The sequence below is a fragment of the Anabas testudineus genome, chromosome 17, assembly GCF_900324465.2.
Source record: "Anabas testudineus chromosome 17, fAnaTes1.2, whole genome shotgun sequence".
NCBI classification, from domain to species: Eukaryota; Metazoa; Chordata; class Actinopteri; order Anabantiformes; family Anabantidae; genus Anabas; species Anabas testudineus.
The window spans coordinates 21,565,067-21,582,888 of NC_046626.1; the positions used below are offsets into that span (position 1 = coordinate 21,565,067).

The 17,822-nt window shown below is 41.4% G+C and overlaps 2 protein-coding genes across 2 annotated transcripts; both read right to left on the reverse strand.

Moving 5' to 3' along the window:
• Positions 1 to 1,270: 1,270 nt before the first annotated feature.
• LOC113172104 lies at positions 1,271 to 5,951 on the reverse strand. The gene is made up of 7 exons (XM_033326468.1): positions 5,783 to 5,951; positions 4,468 to 4,695; positions 4,193 to 4,274; positions 3,968 to 4,113; positions 2,444 to 2,572; positions 1,702 to 2,022; positions 1,271 to 1,593 (listed from the first exon to the last, which is right to left on the reverse strand). The coding sequence occupies exons 1-7, from the start codon at positions 5,949 to 5,951 to the stop codon at positions 1,415 to 1,417; spliced, it is 1,254 nt and encodes a 417-aa protein (XP_033182359.1). The 3' UTR covers positions 1,271 to 1,414.
• Positions 5,952 to 8,189: 2,238 nt separating this feature from the next.
• On the reverse strand, positions 8,190 to 16,261 carry LOC113171884. Its single transcript, XM_033326469.1, has 5 exons — positions 16,256 to 16,261; positions 15,955 to 16,056; positions 8,836 to 9,256; positions 8,629 to 8,703; positions 8,190 to 8,527 (listed from the first exon to the last, which is right to left on the reverse strand). The coding sequence occupies exons 1-5, from the start codon at positions 16,259 to 16,261 to the stop codon at positions 8,367 to 8,369; spliced, it is 765 nt and encodes a 254-aa protein (XP_033182360.1). The 3' UTR covers positions 8,190 to 8,366.
• Positions 16,262 to 17,822: the final 1,561 nt, after the last annotated feature.

Consider the following 17,822-nt stretch of genomic DNA (forward strand, 5'->3'; position numbering starts at 1 on the left):
AGCAAGTCCCTAGTCAAACGTACGTGACTTAGTTATTTGTTTTACTGTCAAATTCTCATACGAAATTGTTGTCTTTAATAAAACAAGTATATTGTTGATGCTGGTGATATTTCTTCTCTCATAAATACATTTAATAAAATTTTAATCATGAAACTTTTTCAACGCTGACTCATATCTTCAGATCAAAAGGCGACAAACCACAGAAACAAACAAGTCTTGTTGTCTGAGCTAGAGCGTCCATGTTGGTTCACCTCTGATCTCACTTTTTATTAGGTTACAGTTCATTTAAAAGCTTGACTTGCTAGAATACTCTGTACATTTAATAAATAATTAAAAAATAATATAATAATATAAAATAATTTTTAATTAGTTCATTGTTCATTAACCCATAATTAACACATTAATCACCTACTTTTCTCTGCAAACACATTCTAGCTTCAGTTCTTATCAGTGTTGCTGTCTTTGTTTCACCCACACAGGTTTATTAAATCTTACATGATTATTGCATTAAGTATGTTTCTAAGGTTCAAGTCTGCTTTACTCAGACTTAGAAACCGCTACACTGATGTATGAAATGAACGCTGTTAAAGTTTCTCTGCTGTAAACACTGATTGAAAGAACTGAAGATGTCGCTGTTGAATCACTTTTGCTTCACAGCCAATTTAGACAAGATACAAAACAGTTTGAGAAAGTCTGTTTGTGTTTGTTATTGATTCTTTAAAGGTGGCAGGTTAATAACAGTTTGTCCAGTCTGACCCCAAATTGGTGTATTAATTATATAAAAACATGTTGGAAAGGATCATAGATAAAATAATTTTTACATTTGTTTCAATTTTTATATATTGTGTGATTATTACAGCAGATGTAGCTTTGAAGCAGTTTGACCTGTTGTTTGTATGTGTAAACTAGAGTGTCATCAGCAAATAGATTTACTTCAGTATGAACTACTGTTACAAAAGATGATAAATACAAAACCTAAATGATCACAAGACCCAACACGGAACCTGGTGGTACACCCAAACCTGTCTGCTTATCTGTTTATCTTGTTCATCTGTTACATGTATTTTTTTCAAATCATTTTTTTGTGTCCAGAGAAAATGTACAAGTCACAAGAGCAACCACAGGTATGTTTCTGTTGTCAACATAGCTTATCAGTATTATCAGCTATTGTGAGTTTCAGAATTATTTTCAAAGAAACAAAGAACAAGGATGTTTTACCCAGATAATTTATTAATTTTTGCAGTGTTACATTGAAACAATTTAAAAAAATGAAACACACTATTAAAATAAAACAAGAAAGCAAAATACTCCAAATACTCTAAATATCTACCAGAAGGTGAAAATAACACCCTACTACAGAATTTAATATGTAAATAGACATGTTCAAAGTGATCAATGAGATGAGTGATGTCAATCATGTGTAGTTGCTGGATGCTCCGTTGTCTGTGAGGATCCTCAGCAGAGAGAGTCCACAGCAGTACACCAGACTCTTCACTATCAGCACTGTGTAGAGCAGACAGAGCAGCTTCACCTGGTACTGAGATGGAACAAAAACCTTTTGTCTTGGATTCTCTGGTGGAAAAGTAGAAATCTCTGAAACAGAAAACGAGATAGTGTAATGAGAGATACACCTCTGCTCTTTGACAGCGTCTCCACATGAAGCTGAATCCCTGCTGAACACAGTCACCAAACCTTCATCACCTTGTTGTGTTTGGGCCTCCACTGTCCCCCCTTCATGCTTCACCTCACAGCGGTATTTATATGTGCTGTTCTGTGGCTGATGGAGCAGCAAGATGGAGGCGCTGCGTCCCGACTCTCGGAGCTCCAGCTGCTCTCCCTCAGCAGGGCTCGGCTCGTCCCATGAGTCGTCCTCCTTCTTCTTCTGGATTTTCCAGGAGAACTGGACCAGAGGAGGAAACATGTCTGAGGCCACACACAGCAGGGAGCTCTTCCCCTCCAGGTGGTCTCTGGATGCTGCTGGGTACACGCTCACCACGGGCTTCAGCACCTGCTCACCTGAAGCTTGAAGCAGCAACAAACAGCACAGACACACATTCACACAGTCAACAGCAGCTTCCAGCACTGCAGCAAATTCAGTGGGATCCTGGAAACCACCTGGACTCTGATCCAGTTGAACTTTACTATAACATATACGTAATAAACTAATGATTAACACAGCGCAAAGTTCACTACATAGAATAAAGTCACCTTTGTAGGCAACATATTTACAGTGACAGCTGAGGAAAATGTTTTAAAGCTACTGAACACTTTAAACATAAATACTTGACATTGTGATCTGTCAGGACATGCACATTGTTATACAGTATAAATTTACATCATCTTTGGAATTAGCTGTGTTTTTCTTTTTTTACCAGAAGTCAAAATTTCAGCTTCGAGGAAGTTTCAGTAAAACTAGTGAAGGAAAATAAATGTTGATTCTTACCTACATTCAGTTTAGTTCCAGAGCCAAAGATGTATACTCCCACTGTGAGAGACGCTGTGACATAAACCTGTCTGCTGTTGAATGTGTCAGCTGAGGTGAACGAGTGCAGATGATGAACCAGGATCAGATTTCAGCTCCATGAGGTTTTTCTCTAAAGTTCAGATCATTGTGTTTTTTCCTTTATTTTATTGTTGAGGCTGAAAAATCTGGTGTAATGTTGCAGAGAATCTAGATTTTAGACAAACAAGTGTCTGAACAGTTTGTTGGCACCATTAAAACACACCTTTAACATAATATACCATTAGTCTGTATCGTCTGCTAGATGATACAGACTAATGGACAGCAGTAGACAGATAACCCATGTCCTTAAGGATGATATAGACTGAAGGGACTTACAACCTGTCTCTAATGTAATTTTCCAAAACTAATCTCAAACACTCCTAAACTTAGAAAGTAGAACCTTTGCTGTAGACTTGTACACAGACTGTAAACATGTTGTGAATATAAAAACCTCTGTAAGAACATACCTAGTGCTGAAAAGCTTTGATTTCCTCAGTGTTCTTGGTGATCATAACCCAGGTCTCTGCCAAACAGGAATATGCTAATATTAAGGATACTTAACAACAGAGGAGCAGCAGCCAATAAGATAGACGCACAGCTGCTTGTCAGGCTGATGAGAAGCACGTGTGTCAATCTTCCTGTTGACTTGTGTGCTGGTGGCTTTACTTTACTGCCAGATCCTTTACTTCACCTCAACAGTAAATTGGTCTGGTCAATTAACACTGCTGCACTGCACAGGGATGGTCAGAGGAGGCTCCATCTACTGAGGAGTGCAAGTCTAAGGACCTTTGGTAACACTTTAGGGACATGAGCTATTTTCATGGAGTGGTCTGCAGCATTTTAACTGCAGACAGAAAGAGGCTGGACATCTCCGTCAGTGACAGACTGCTTCATCCCAAGTGTCCAACGGACCACCATCGAAGGTCCCTCTGCTGCTGTTAACCTGCACAACTAGAACTGCTCCCTCTCCCTCTTGACCTAATTTGTAATAAAATTTCATCATATCTCAATATGGGACTTTTGGCTTTTTCTTAAAGTTGCTGCTGTCCAGTGAACCTGTTGTACTTCCACCACTGCACGTGTTCTTGGCATCACTGTCCTTCCACTCTTTGACAACGAATATAAGAGCAAAGATAAGACTAGATTTAAGGGTTAATTAATATTCAGGGATGTGAATTTGTTAAAGTTAGATCCCCCTAAGTGCTGTAATGTGTCAAAATGAGGGACGACTGTCACGAATTAAGGGGAAAGGGACGAGGTAGGCGTGAAAGAAAAACTAGACTTACAGAAAACCACACAAAACAGGGAACTAAGGGGGGTGTCAACGGACACAACAAAAACACAAGGACAAAGTAACAACAAAAAACTACCAATATAGCGGGGAACAAAGTGACAAACCAGAAACCAAAGTACAATAGAAAACCGCTGCTCAATGGCAGGAAAACACTCACAGAAAAAGAAAACAGGGCTGAGGAGGACGACTAGAAGCAGGACTAAGAGCAGGACTAAGAGCAGGAATAGGAGCAGGACTTGGAGCAGGACTAGGAGCAGGGCTGAGAGCAGAGCTGAGAGCAGCCAGGTCTTGTAGAAGGCAGGTGAATGATGACGATCTGAAAGAGGGGAGAGGAGTCGGGAGAGTTTTTTATAGGGAGAGGGGAACACAGGTGAGGCCAATGTGCAATCACTGACTGGGAGAGCAGGTAGAGAAGTGGCTGGTGGGTGGAGTCCAGAGGAAGAACTGGGGAGAATCCAAAGCTGGCTGGAGGCCAGGCTGAAACAGTGACAACAACCTTCAGACATTTCTTTCACTTTTATAAAGCAACTTGCCAGTAAATATATGTAACGTAATCTGTATCTCAGTTATCTTACTGCAGCCTCCATGCTTACTGTCACCTCTGAGAGCAGAGACTGATGTTGTATGTCTGTATTTTCATCAACTCTATCACTATCATTTGTTTCAATACCTTCTGAATATCTGTTATCAGTCTTTTGGTGTTGTGCTGAGTTATTGAATTTGTAGTGAACTGGCAGACCGTCTTCTGTTTTAGGACATGGGACACCTGAAACATTGATCACCTCTAGAACAGGAGGACGTTGGCCGTCTGCGAAAGTCACCAGAACTCCAAAGATGGAGAGAATTGAATCAAACACATATTTCTGTGCTGGTGTGAGTCGAGCTAAAGACGACTGAACTACAAAACACACAGCATCAATTTCGTTAGAAGAGAAGAGATCACGAAGCTGTTCTACGATCATCCCGTCTCTGTCTGTGCCTCTTGTATCTCCAAACCCTGGAGTGTCAACGATGGTCAGTGAGTAATCTACTTTAAATCCCTCCTGATGGTTGATTTTATACACAGTCACTTCAGACGTCTGGTTTTCAGTTTGTGATCTTGACTGAACCTCATCAACTAACTTGAACCTGAAATCGTCCTTCCACTCGACACCAACAGTGTAGTTGATGATTCCATTGATCACAGTCGACTTTCCTGCTCCAGTCGCTCCAAGAAGAATTATTGTTCGATTCTGTCTCTCACATTCTTTACCAAAGTTAAACCTCCGACATCCATCGATGTTCACAGCTTTCTACAACAAATTATAACACATTCAATACATTTTGCATGAAACACTAGAGGAGGTTTACAGGGTACTGATGCCGACAATAATGGAATGCTAATGTCTGCTGGTGCTCTTCATTACTACAAACCTGATGTTGAAAACAGTTCTCGTACAGACTTGTTGCCCTTAAATTTCAAATGTACTACAGATCATGAAGGCAACAGTAATCATCCATCTATCTAAATGTTGTTTCTGTGTGTGCTGAGAGATTGACTGTTTAAACAAGGAACAGTTCAGAATGACTACTGTAGTTTGAAAAGGAGAAGTCAACGTGTGAACCTGACTGTGGGAGAAAAGCATCATTTCAAATCTGAGAAAAACAATCAAGACATTGCACAAATACTGAACACATCAAAAACGATGACTTGGGAGGATGAATGAAAAACTCAAAAGAAGAAACCAACAGTTTAATGAATCACAGACTCGACGCAGTTACTTTAAACAAGGAACACACTGTGAGATAATGAGTTTTATTGATTTTAATCTTATTTAAAAATATATTCCAAAACTTTTGCTCATTTTAAGGTCAGCTTACATCAAATAAACACTGAAATATTTGGAAACCTGTGCTGTAGTTTCCTGTTCTCTTCCTGTTACAAACACTGTTTGACATCTGTTCATCTGTTGGTTTTTGTTCAGGCTGCAGGAATCATTTCTCACTGTGGGAACCTGACTTATAACAGGAGCAGTAGTAGGAGGCTGAATGATCCAGTTTAACTTTCTTTATCTCCAGCTCCCAGCCCTTTCCTTTATTCACAGATGTGAAATCATCTTCCTGAGGATGATTGTACCTTTTATCTATGTCACCATCAGTCTTACCAATGGCCATAATCATTGTAAATGTTTCTGTCTCTGTCTTCTGGTACCAGTAAACACCATAACCATCACACTGGTCAGTTCGTTCACAGCTGAATGAGACAGTTTGTCCAACTCTCCTGGTCAATGTCAGATCATCCTGAACCAGCTCTGCTGCCATTATAACCAGTGCTGCAGAGAAACCGAGCCATAGATGAAGGTTAGTGTGACAGTGTTGGTTAAAGGTGGACTTTGTTGGCTCCTGATTGGCTGGAAACACTCACCTGAACACAGACAGCACAGAGCAGCAGCTGGGAGGAAAAGCATTTTGTGCAGTGGTGTTTCCTCTGGTGAACCTGGGGAGAAGTGGAGCTCTGATGCAGCTGAGGCCAAACAAGGACGAGCTGTGAGATCAGACGAGGGCCACGTGGTTTCTAACGGCTCCTCCGACCTCCCATCAGCCCACAGATTGGCTGCTGCTGTCTGACTAAAGTTGATTCATCACAGCAGACAATAGCAGATCAGCTGAATTAATAAGTAAAGCAAAAAGCAGTGTTCCAGAAAAATTATTGACCATATGCAATAAGCAGTTGTAGTATAAATGTCTTGAATGTGATCATTGGCATTGATCATGAATTTGATTTACCCCCTCCTTATGTAGTTGCACCTTCTTATTCTGGCAGACGTGGAATAGTTTATGGAGTTTAACTGATAAACGTGGAGTTTGTCAGAATAGGTCAGGCTGAGATATTTCACTCATCCTTGATTTCTTAATTCTGATTTTGTGCAACACACTCAGGATTAGCCCCCATTGAATTACATGACCTTGCTCCACGTGTCTGCAAAGATGACAAGAGAGACGGTTCCGTCATGTGGTGACTCACAGAAACTGGTTTCATATGAGGAGCAGGTGGCTGCTCTGTGGACGAGACAAGAAACTGCAGTATATTAGAAATATGAGAGCAGATCTCAACGTTTCCAAAGATCCTGATGAGGTCTGAGTGAAGTTTGGACAAATAAGAGTGGAAAGATGAGAAATCTGTGATTTGAAGAAATTCACATAACAAAATAATTAAAGTCTGTAGAAATTTAATGACATCACTAAATAAAATGAAATAAAGGGGGACATGGTCGGTGGTTTGTACTTTGTATTTTGATCCCAGCTGTTAAACCTCAGATAACAGTCTGTGTTACTGAATTCTCCACCAACCTGAATGTGTTTGTGGGAACATGAAGGTTTTTTTTTATCTGCTGTCAAATCAACACCAAGAAAGTGAAGTCTGAGAAAAAAAACATGAAATATGAAATAAAAGAAATCTTCATCTTCTTTTTCAACAGCTGACATTTGAAGATTTAACACAAACTGCATGTTGGAGAATGAATGTTTTAGTTTGATCAGTCACACACTGGAAAACAGAAGCTTATTATTCTTTGATGTTTCTGTCATGAAAAGATCATTTTTACTGTTAAACTCACCAGAATTTGGTGCATTTAAAAATTTGAGAACAGATCAGATGACTGTATTTCATGTATGATTCTATGGTCCCAAAGATCACGGGCATCCAGTAGTAAGTTTCAGCCTTTGTGTCCTTTGAGAGCAGAGATTTCTCCAGATGCTCAGAATCTTTTGATGATGTTATGTATTGTAGATAATGAACTATATTTTATACATTTACTTGTAGGAATGTTATAGAGTTAAACCACTGTTGCAATGAGTTTCTACTATTAAAATAGAACTTGATTAGACTTTAAAGACCCTTTGTTTATTTTACTACACTTCATTTTTCAGCTGTGACTTAAGATTCATAACATCAGCCAGAGTGGATGGGTGTAACTGTCAAACTGACAAACCACAGCTAATGAAAGCTGCAGAGTAGAAACCCACACAGCTAATGTACTGCAGCAAACAAAGTGCTAATTCTCTTTTAACAGTTAAGAACAGACTCATACCTGCTGCTGTACACATTTAACATCCTCGCTGACTGTAATTTGTCTTGTAGTGACCCTCTTTCCCCTGGTCTGCTGTTGTGTTGGTGTGTAAACACCAGTGTCATCAGCGTAGAGGTTTACATCAACGCTAATTTGTATGTCCGGCATGCAAATCCTTATTTTTCTAATCAGTTGCCTTAAATCTGATTTACATCTGTAAGCACATGGATGTTCAAAGTCAGACACTGTCCTTCTTCACTTTATTTTATTGTTACATTAAATGAATTTGGTAAATCTGCATCAAACTGTGCAAAGAATACTGCAGAAGTTAAAATACGTCACAAAAACATACTGTTCATATATGTACATATATATTTACACAAGTATTAGTATGAGGAGGTACCGTACTGTATCTGACCACCTCATGAAAAAAAGAAATCATGTTTTAAATTGTTTACTGAAGAGATCAATGAGATGAAGTGATGAGATGTGATGGTGAGAAAAGTGCAGCAGAAAACAGTCAGTCATCATGTGAGTAGTTGCTGGATGCTCCGTTGTCTGTGAGGATCCTCAGCAGAGAGAGTCCACAGCAGTACACCAGACTCTTCACTATCAGCACTGTGTAGAGCAGACAGAGCAGCTTCACCTGGTACTGAGACTGGAGAGGATCCAGGGGAACCACTGCAACACAAAAGGATTCAAACAGAAAGCAGTCAGTGCTCTGCTCTCTCTGCAGCACAACATTGGAGCTGTCCATGCAGAGAGGCAGCAGGTGATCTTACAGTCAGCTTGCTGCAGAGCTGCCAGGTCTGCTGGCTCTCTCTCTGGAGGACAGGAGGCTGCTGGAGCTGGAAGCTCTGAAACACAAAAGGAGTCACATGTTTGGAGTAGCAGGGACAAATGGCAGTGCTCTGCTGCTCTGCTCTCTTTGACAGCGTCTCCACATGAAGCTGAATCCCTGCTGAACACAGTCACCAAACCTTCATCACCTTGTTGTGTTTGGGCCTCCACTGTCCCCCCTTCATGCTTCACCTCACAGCGGTATTTATATGTGCTGTTCTGTGGCTGATGGAGCAGCAAGATGGAGGCGCTGCGTCCCGACTCTCGGAGCTCCAGCTGCTCTCCCTCAGCAGGGCTCGACTCGTCCCATGAGTCGTCCTCCTTCTTCTTCTGGATTTTCCAGGAGAACTGGACCAGAGGAGGAAACATGTCTGAGGCCACACACAGCAGGGAGCTCTTCCCCTCCAGGTGGTCTCTGGATGCTGCTGGGTACACGCTCACCACGGGCTTCAGCACCTGCTCACCTGAAGCTTGAAGCAGCAACAAGCAGCACAGACACACATTCACACAGTCAACAGCAGCTTCCAGCACTGCAGCAAATTCAGTGGGATCCTGGAAACCACCTGGACTCTGATGCAGTAGAACTTTCTTCTATCGCCACTAGATATATTCTAGTAAACTAGTCCTCAACACAAAGTTCACTACACAGACTGGATCAGTTTTACTGATGTTAGCAAAGATCCTGTTACTGACACAGGGTCGACAAACCGTGCTCGGTAAACAACACTGGTAGAGTGCAGACCAGGAAAATGTGGCAACGAAACCACAACAGCTGTTGGGAAAGAAATTGGGATTGATCCATTGACAGCGTAAAAACTTTTATTTGCACATAACCGTTTTTTTTTATCTTGATAATACACTGTACAACCAAAGAACAAAATAGTTGCTTGTCCTCAAATTATTTTAAATATATTTCACTTTGTTGTGAATATTAATTGTAATTATTTATCCATCCATCCATCCATTTTCTTCCGCTTATCCGGGGCCGGGTCGCGGGGGGAGCAGCTTAAGCAGAGATGCCCAGACTTCCCTCTCCCTAGACACCTCCTCCAGCTCTTCCGGGGGGACACCGAGGCGTTCCCAGGCCAGCCGAGAGACATAGTCCCTCCAACGTGTCCTGGGTCTTCCCCGGGGCCTCCTCCCGGTGGGACAGGACCGAAAAACCTCCCCTACGAGGCGTCCCGGGGGCATCCGAAACAGATGCCCAAGCCACCTCAACTGGCCCCTCTCGATGCAGAGGAGCAGCGGCTCTACTCCGAGCTCCTCCCGGGTGACTGAGCTCCTCACCCTATCTCTAAGGGTGCGCCCAGCCACTCTGCGGAGGAAACTCATTTCGGCCGCTTGTATCCGCGACCTTGTCCTTTCGGTCATGACCCAAAGCTCATGACCGTAGGTGAGGGTAGGGACGTAGACTGACCGGTAAATCGAGAGCTTTGCCTTTCGGCTCAGCTCCTTTTTCACCACGACGGACCGGTACACCGACCGCATTACTGCTGCCGATGCACCAATCCGTCTGTCAATCTCACGCTCCCTATTTCCCTCACTCGTGAACAAGACCCCAAGATACTTAAACTCCTCCACTTGAGGGAGGATCTCCCCCCCAACCTGGAGGGTGCAAGCCACCTTTTTCCGGTTGAGAAATGTAATTATTTATGTAACAAACATAAAGTAATATACACAGAAAATATTATAATAACTTATTGTTCATATTCTAATTCTAATATGAATATATATTTAAATGTATTTTATTATTATTATTATATGTTTTTGTACATTTTTTATTTGCTATGAAAAACAAAGCATCATATACATCAGCACAAGACTTATTTAATAAAACAGTATATTGTAACATTGGGTTCGAATAATTTATTAAACATTTTCCCTTTGTTAAAACCTTTAGCCAAAGAAATTCTCCACAATTATTAAATACTTGTTTCTGTGCTAAGGTAAAAATATTTTGACCTTAGTTTAAACATTTTACATTAAAATGTTTCTTTAAGAATCACAGTAGTAGATTTCTGTCCAACTCTGATTTAACATATTTTACATGTTCATACAGGATATATTAGCTGCACTGAAAATACATTCTACATTCTAATGTTATTTCTATTTATCGTGCACTCAGAGCTGAAACTTTCAGATCCTAGAGTTTCTGCAGTATGTGTAATACTACATACTGGATACTACTAATGTTTTCTTCAAGGTATTTGAATCAGTTTTACTGATTATGTAAAACACATTTATCCACTGATCACAAATACTTGATCTGACATTAGAAGAGTTTCTGGAAATGTTCTGTCCAGGAAAATAATGTTAAGAAATATTGAACATTTCAGAATCCGAGTGAAAGTGAAGAATCCTGCTCATCACTAAAATTCACTTTGTCTCTAAACTGAGTCCAAAAAGTGAAGAGAGCAGGAAAATCCTCCACAATCATTGATGTGGAATTGGACTGATTTCAGGAGAGAGAAGAGAGAAAAGAAAAACAGTCTGATGATTGAGGAGAATCCAGAACCCAGTTCCAACACAGACTTTTTGGACTCTTCTAAACTCTTTGAGCTCCTGCACAAATCAAGAATTCCTTGTGGTGCGGTGAGATTTCAACATGTTTTCACATGTTGTTGAACTTTTTCATTGAAGAACGGCTGCAGAAGGAACTCTGTACTAATGAGGAAAAACTAACATGGAAAGTCTGAAGCAGCACAAACGGACTTTAAACACATTTTACACTTGTTCAATAAAACGACTGAAGACAAAGAAAGTTGATTCTTACCTGTTACATACAGTTTAGTTCCTGAACCAAAGATGTAGTACCAGTATCCTCCCACAGTGACAGAGACTGATACAAAAACCTTTCTGCTGTTCAATGTGTCAGCTGAGGTTTATTGTTCAGACTGAAATATTTCAACTATTGGATGGATTCTCAGTTAAACTCGTTCAAATGTTCATGTTCCCCTCAGGATGAACCGTAGATCTTTCATTTCATTTGGTAATTTTATAATCTCCTGTTTCAAAAACCTCCAACACTAATAACACTCCCCTTTTTGTCAGCTGTGTTTCTGTTTTATCTGCTTTGTTTTGTAGATTCAAGTTTTAACTGTCAAAACTTTCACATATTGTTATTTATTCTTTTACTCAATTAGCAACAATATGCATTTTGAAATAGTCTCTCAATTTAGATGTATTGCAGAATGTCAACAGCTAACTTAAATAAAACAATTGTATTACTAGAACATTCGAAGGCATTGATGCAAGAAATTGTGCTTTCCCTAGAATTAGCATTAGCATGGTATCTGGAAGTTGAGTCATGGTAACTCGACTTCCTTCTTAATGGGGTCGAAACATTTCACTACTCATCAAGTAGCTTCTTCAGTTCGAAGATTAGTTGGTTACAGACACTCATTTTTGCTCTAGGTTGGTTTTAACTCCTGGACTGAACAGACTCGTTAGATCAAACAATGGAAGGGGACGGCTTTTAAATATGTAATATTCACACCTCTTTCCAACTCCTCTTAACCCCTAAAGTGGTTTGTCAAGTGTGTCCAACCCGGTGCAGATCTGAGCTGGTCCTCATCTTTCTGGGGATGGATGAAAGGGCAGCATGAGAAATAGACGAGGTGTGTATTAAGCCTCCACCTCTGTTGAGTGAGGGTGTGTTGATTTGCATGAGCTGCTGGCCGCCCACCCTGAGCCTGGTTCTACTGGAGGTTTCTTCCTCTAAAGGGAGTTTTTCCTTTTCTCCTGTTGGGTTTTCTATCTAATTCTGTTTACAGTTATATTTTGTAAGATCTTAAACATTAAACAATGAGTGACCTTTGTCCTTAAGATGAAGGTCCACAGCTGATTCAGGTCCTGAGCTGTTACTCCTCCTGTGTAGCAGCTGTTTGGTTTTTCCAATGTACAGATCAGAACATTCTTCACAACAATGGACCACAGACACTATATTGGTCATTTTGTCTTCTAGAGTCCGGTCTTTTGGGTGGACGGGTCTTTGTCTGAGTGTGTTGGTGGGTTTGAAGTAGACAGGTATGATGCATTTTCTAAAAATCTGTTTCAGCTTCTACATGTAGGGAATGACCAGGTTTTTGCATTGGACCTCAGACTATCAATGGAACTACCTCAATGTTCCATTGTTCTTTTTCTGGAACATGTTGCTGCCTTGTTGAACGCCCACTCAGATGCCTGTCTTCCTTCTTCTGGAGATGGAAATGTTTGGCATTCTATGGTTCGGAGTCCTGATGGATGATGTGAGTAAAAGAGACCAGGTTCTGGTCAGTGTGGTTGGTTTTTCTGTAATTCTCTATTTCTAGTCTTCCGTCTGTCCCAATGATGACTGCACAGTCCAGAAAGGCCAACCGGAAGTGTCCTCCCTAATTTGATGTTAGTGTCCACTAAGTTTCTGTGGTCTGTGAAAGCCTGTTCCTCCTAGATCTTGATCTTAACCTAGGTGTCATCCACATGTCTGAATCAGTGGGTTGGCGTCTTCTGCGGTATGTGGAGAGCGTTCTTCTCCACTTCCATGTACAAGTCGTCTACAGTGGGTGACACCGGGGAACCCATGGTCCAGCCCTGTCTCAGTCATCTCTGTAAGTAAAGTAGGTGGTGTTCAGGCAGAGGTCCAGGAGCAAGGAGATCTGGTCTGGGGTGAGGTTGCTTCTGGTGCTGAGAGACTTGTCTTCTTCCAGTCCCTCTTACAGATGTTAAAGCACAAGTGATGGGGATGCTGGTAAAGAGGGAAGTGGCACTAAATGATACTGTGGGTTCATGGGTATTCAGTTTCAAGTCTTTGTGTTACGATTCCTCCCTTTGCCCCCGTCTGTGGGGTTGGTTATTTGTTTTGTGTCTCACTCTCCTGTCATACCCATATATGGACTTCCTCTTCCTCCACGCTCCACTCACCAGACGGATTACTGACTTGCTTCACCTGTGCGTCCTTTCCGTTTATAAGCTCCCCTTAGTTTATCGTTGATTGCTGGTTTGTTGACCCCCCATGACTCAGGTTTGTACGTTGGACTCTTCTTTTGTTCGTTTGGACTGTTTTCCCTACTTGTGAGTTTGTCCTTTGCCAGCTATTGCAGTGTAGTTTTCGTTGTTACTTTGTCTTGTTTGCCTTGTATGTTTGTTGTACGTTTGTGGTTTTGTATGTGTTTTTCCACCGTGTTTCGGGTCTCTTTAAGTTGTTACTTTCAGTGTTTGTTAGTTCCCTGTGTCCCTGCCCTATTTGCTAATAAAATATCCTCCCTGTCAGTCCTGTCTGTAATACGTTGACCTTGGTAGCAAACTCCTCTGAATTGTGGATGTGGTGGTCTGTGTGTCCAACTAGTCCTTCTAAGCAAAGTAACTTTTTTATGGTAATTAGTGTTTAGAGCTGCCAGTACATTTGTACATTCTAAGAATCTTCACTGATTTTAACATGATCGACTGTGGGGGGTGAGACCCATTGAAACCTGGCTGAGGAAAACAGGTGGCGGAGAAGGTGGGAGCACACAAAATGGTGGAGTGGGTTTGGAGACAAGATGTCAGCACCTGGAGAGTCAGAGTCTGTCATGTGATACTTCACTGCAGTGGTGAGACTCAGAAAACAGATCAGTACTTGGTACTATAGAGAATCTCAGCTGACTGTCTCCAGTTTCAACAGGGTAGTAATAAAGTTTCCATTATCCACCAAACAGAATCTCAGTTCTCTTATGGGCCAAACATACACACACAAACTTTAAAAAGCTTCAGTCCAGAAAAATCCTTCACCCAAATCCAGTCTCCAAAATGCACATCCAACATCCAAAAAGGCGACAGAACCACACGTCTAGACAGGATACAGAGATAGAGTCTGCAGAGGATCAATGACAAACTGTCAGAGAACCAGAGGAAACGGGTCGGTTCAATAGGAACAGAGCAGTTGAGAACAATGGAACTGATTAGTCACAAGAAACCATCGGAACAGGGGAGTTAGAGCTGAGGAGGAGGCTGAACAGTAATCTATTAGAAACCAGGAAGTCAGGACTGGACCAGGAAACCACAATCCAGAACCTAGAATAAATCCAAAGTCCAAACTCCACAGAATCACAGGTAAATTTTTCACAGTGGACAAGGTATTGAAAGCAGGATTCGGCAAAAACCCAGGACATAAGTGGTCTTTAGGATTACTTAAAGGTGAGAGGTTAATGATGGTTGGAGTGATAGTAATGTTGTGAGTAGCAGAACAGGGCGAACTGTGAGGTGAGTCCATAGCCTGATGCGTCATCGTGTAGAGGCACTGGAAGGGGAAGTGGACCGGAAGAGATAGGATCGACGTCAGGGCCAACGTGGCTGATTCCAGTGCAGAGGTGCTGGGGAAATGCCATGGGTCTTGGTAGTAAGGTTCAATGCTGTCGTTCAGCTTCTCCTACTGTTTCTGGCGATACACAAAATCCATAATTCAAACACAGAAAGATTAATACAGATTTGGGAGTTTGAATCCATTGAACATATTAGATTCATTATTATTTTTTTATTCCTGTTATCAGGAAGATCAGTAAAAATGATTAATGACAGATTGTTTTAAGTTTATAAAAGTAGAAAACAGAAGTTATCTTGAACATAGCTTTTCTATGAGCTTTTCTTTAGAATGAAGTTTGTTTTCTAACTCACTGATCAGCACGATTTAATTTATCTAAACCTGTTAGATTGAAATAAATCAGTTTTATAATTTGACTAAACTGAGGTTCATGTTTGTGGAGGTTTAGATAAAGATCATAGTTTGTGTTCAAATCAGAGTTTTGTAACAACAATAATCAGTTTAAGCCTCAACTGGACTTTGTGTTTAGAGCTGATTATTAAATGTTACTGCTGTGTCTCGTTCTGAATCACAGAGCTGCTGACATGGCTGCAGACTTGTCTTCATCTTTATCCAGAGAGGAGAGTCTAGAAAGGCAGAGGTCCAAAAACAAGAGGTAGAGAACAACAGTCTTTCACAGAGGGGAAAGCAAAGGCAAGGTCAGAGTGCACGAAAGGTCATAACGATAAATCAGAGGTAAAGTCAGAAATAACAAGAGTGGACAGTAGAAACAAGTCAGAGAATCTTTTAAAGGTGTCACTAGAGGACGAGTGGGTGTTTAAAAGGAGTTGAGCACATCAGGTGGGAATAATTAGGCTGATTACGTGAAGCTGGATACTGTGGAGAGCAGAGGAAAAATAAAAGCACGAGGCAGGATGTAAAGCTGGGATCATGACATTTAGCTATGTTACCATTACTCCGAGCAAAACGCAGAAGGATGTAAAATGTTTCTGACTCCTGCTTCCAAAACCAGAACACAGATGATGATGATGATGATGATGATGACCAGTTCTGATTGACAGCTCAGCTGAAGCTGTTGTGTGGTTTTCTGCTGAGTCTGAAGTTTGAAACACAAAATAAAAAGAACAAATGTCTGAGTTTCACAGTGAAAATGATCATTTCAGCAACATTAAAGTAGAAACAGCTTCTATTTGTCAGTATGTGACTGATCAAACTGAGTCTCTGACTTCTTGTTTGTGACTCAGTGAAAAGTTTGTTGGTGTTGATTTGAATCTGACAGCAGATAAAAAAAAAACCTTCATGTTCCCACAAACACATTCAGGTTGGTGGAGAATTCAGTAACACAGACTGTTATCTGAGGTTTAACAGCTGGGATCAAAGTACAAAGTACAAATCCACAGAGCTGCTCCTCCACTGGGATTTGAACCTTCAATGTTCAACAGAGTGAAACTCTGAAAACAAAGTGAAACCAAAGCAGCAAAATGTCCGTCCAGGTAGTTTGTAGCTGGTTGGACTCACCTGAACTGAACAGACACGAAACTCAGACGGACGATGGTTGTGAACGGACTGTGTTGGACCATCTTCAGAGCAGAGACACAAAGACCAGAGATAAAGTTGGAGTGTGAAAGTCATCAAACATGAATCAAATCAAGTCTCAGAGAAGAAACGTGAACTGAGCTGCAGATGTTCAACATGGAGGGAAAATCAGAGAGAAAAGTCTCTTTTAGCATCAGCTGGTAGATCAGCAGAGACTCGGACTCTGACTGAAGATCTGAACTGGGATCAGCTCGTCTCCTCCGTGGGCTCAGTTTGTTACTGTGGTGGCTTCAAATGGGACCTGAACAATGGGAACTTTGTGTGTGTGGACTTCTGCAAATGAAGCAACAGTGTGTTTAAAGAAGTTGGAAGAAAACAGCAGCTGCTTGATTTGACAGCAGGACAAGAAGAAAAGGAGAAGTTAGTCCAGATTCCTGATCAGTCGCCTCTCTTGGATTTGAATCCACACATTTCAAATCACTAAGAGTTCAAATGTTTGTGAGTGTGAAGCTCCAGACATGAGTCCCAGTTGTTAATGAGCTTTATTTGAGCTGCAGCAACATGAACAACATGTGGACTGAAGATACAGTCCAGGACACGAGGACTTGGACAGTTTCCGTCCTTCAGGCTCTGAACTTCAGCTCATTCTGTCACGGGTTTAATAGGACCACTAATAAGGCCGACGCAATCCACTCAGTTCAGAAGTTTATTGTCACACACAAAAAGGAGTCCAAAGAAATACCTGGAGTAATAAATGTCCTTAAACATAGAGACCAGACTTGAAGCTCCAAAAGAAAACCACACATAATCCACAAGATAATCCAAACGAAAAACTCCGGCTTAGAACAAAAAACACACACCGGGAAAAAATGTCTCAATCCATCATCCAAAACAATAATCCATAAAACAAAGTCCTCAGCCGTGAGTACCTCAAGTCCTGAACACAAGGTTGTAATGAAGGGGAAAAAATCAGAGTTCGTTTCTTGCCTCAATCCAACTAACGATCTGGCAACAGGTCTGTGGAACACTGCAGGTAAAAAACCCTCCGGTGTACAACAGGTGCAATCAATCAGCTTGACGAATGACAAGCTGCAGCACGGACACCACACCGCCCGGAAATGGGACTTTCAGAATAAGAGTCCGGACTGAAGGTAAGCGGTGGATCCTCACAGTACCCCCCATCCAACGGCCGGCCCCGGACGGCCCTCAAGGCTGCGCAGGATGGCGCTCGCGAAAGGCAGAGATCAATGCCGGATCCAAGATGAAGCGACTGGGAACCCAGGAGCGTTCCTCAGGACCATAACCCTCCCAGTCCACCAGGTACTG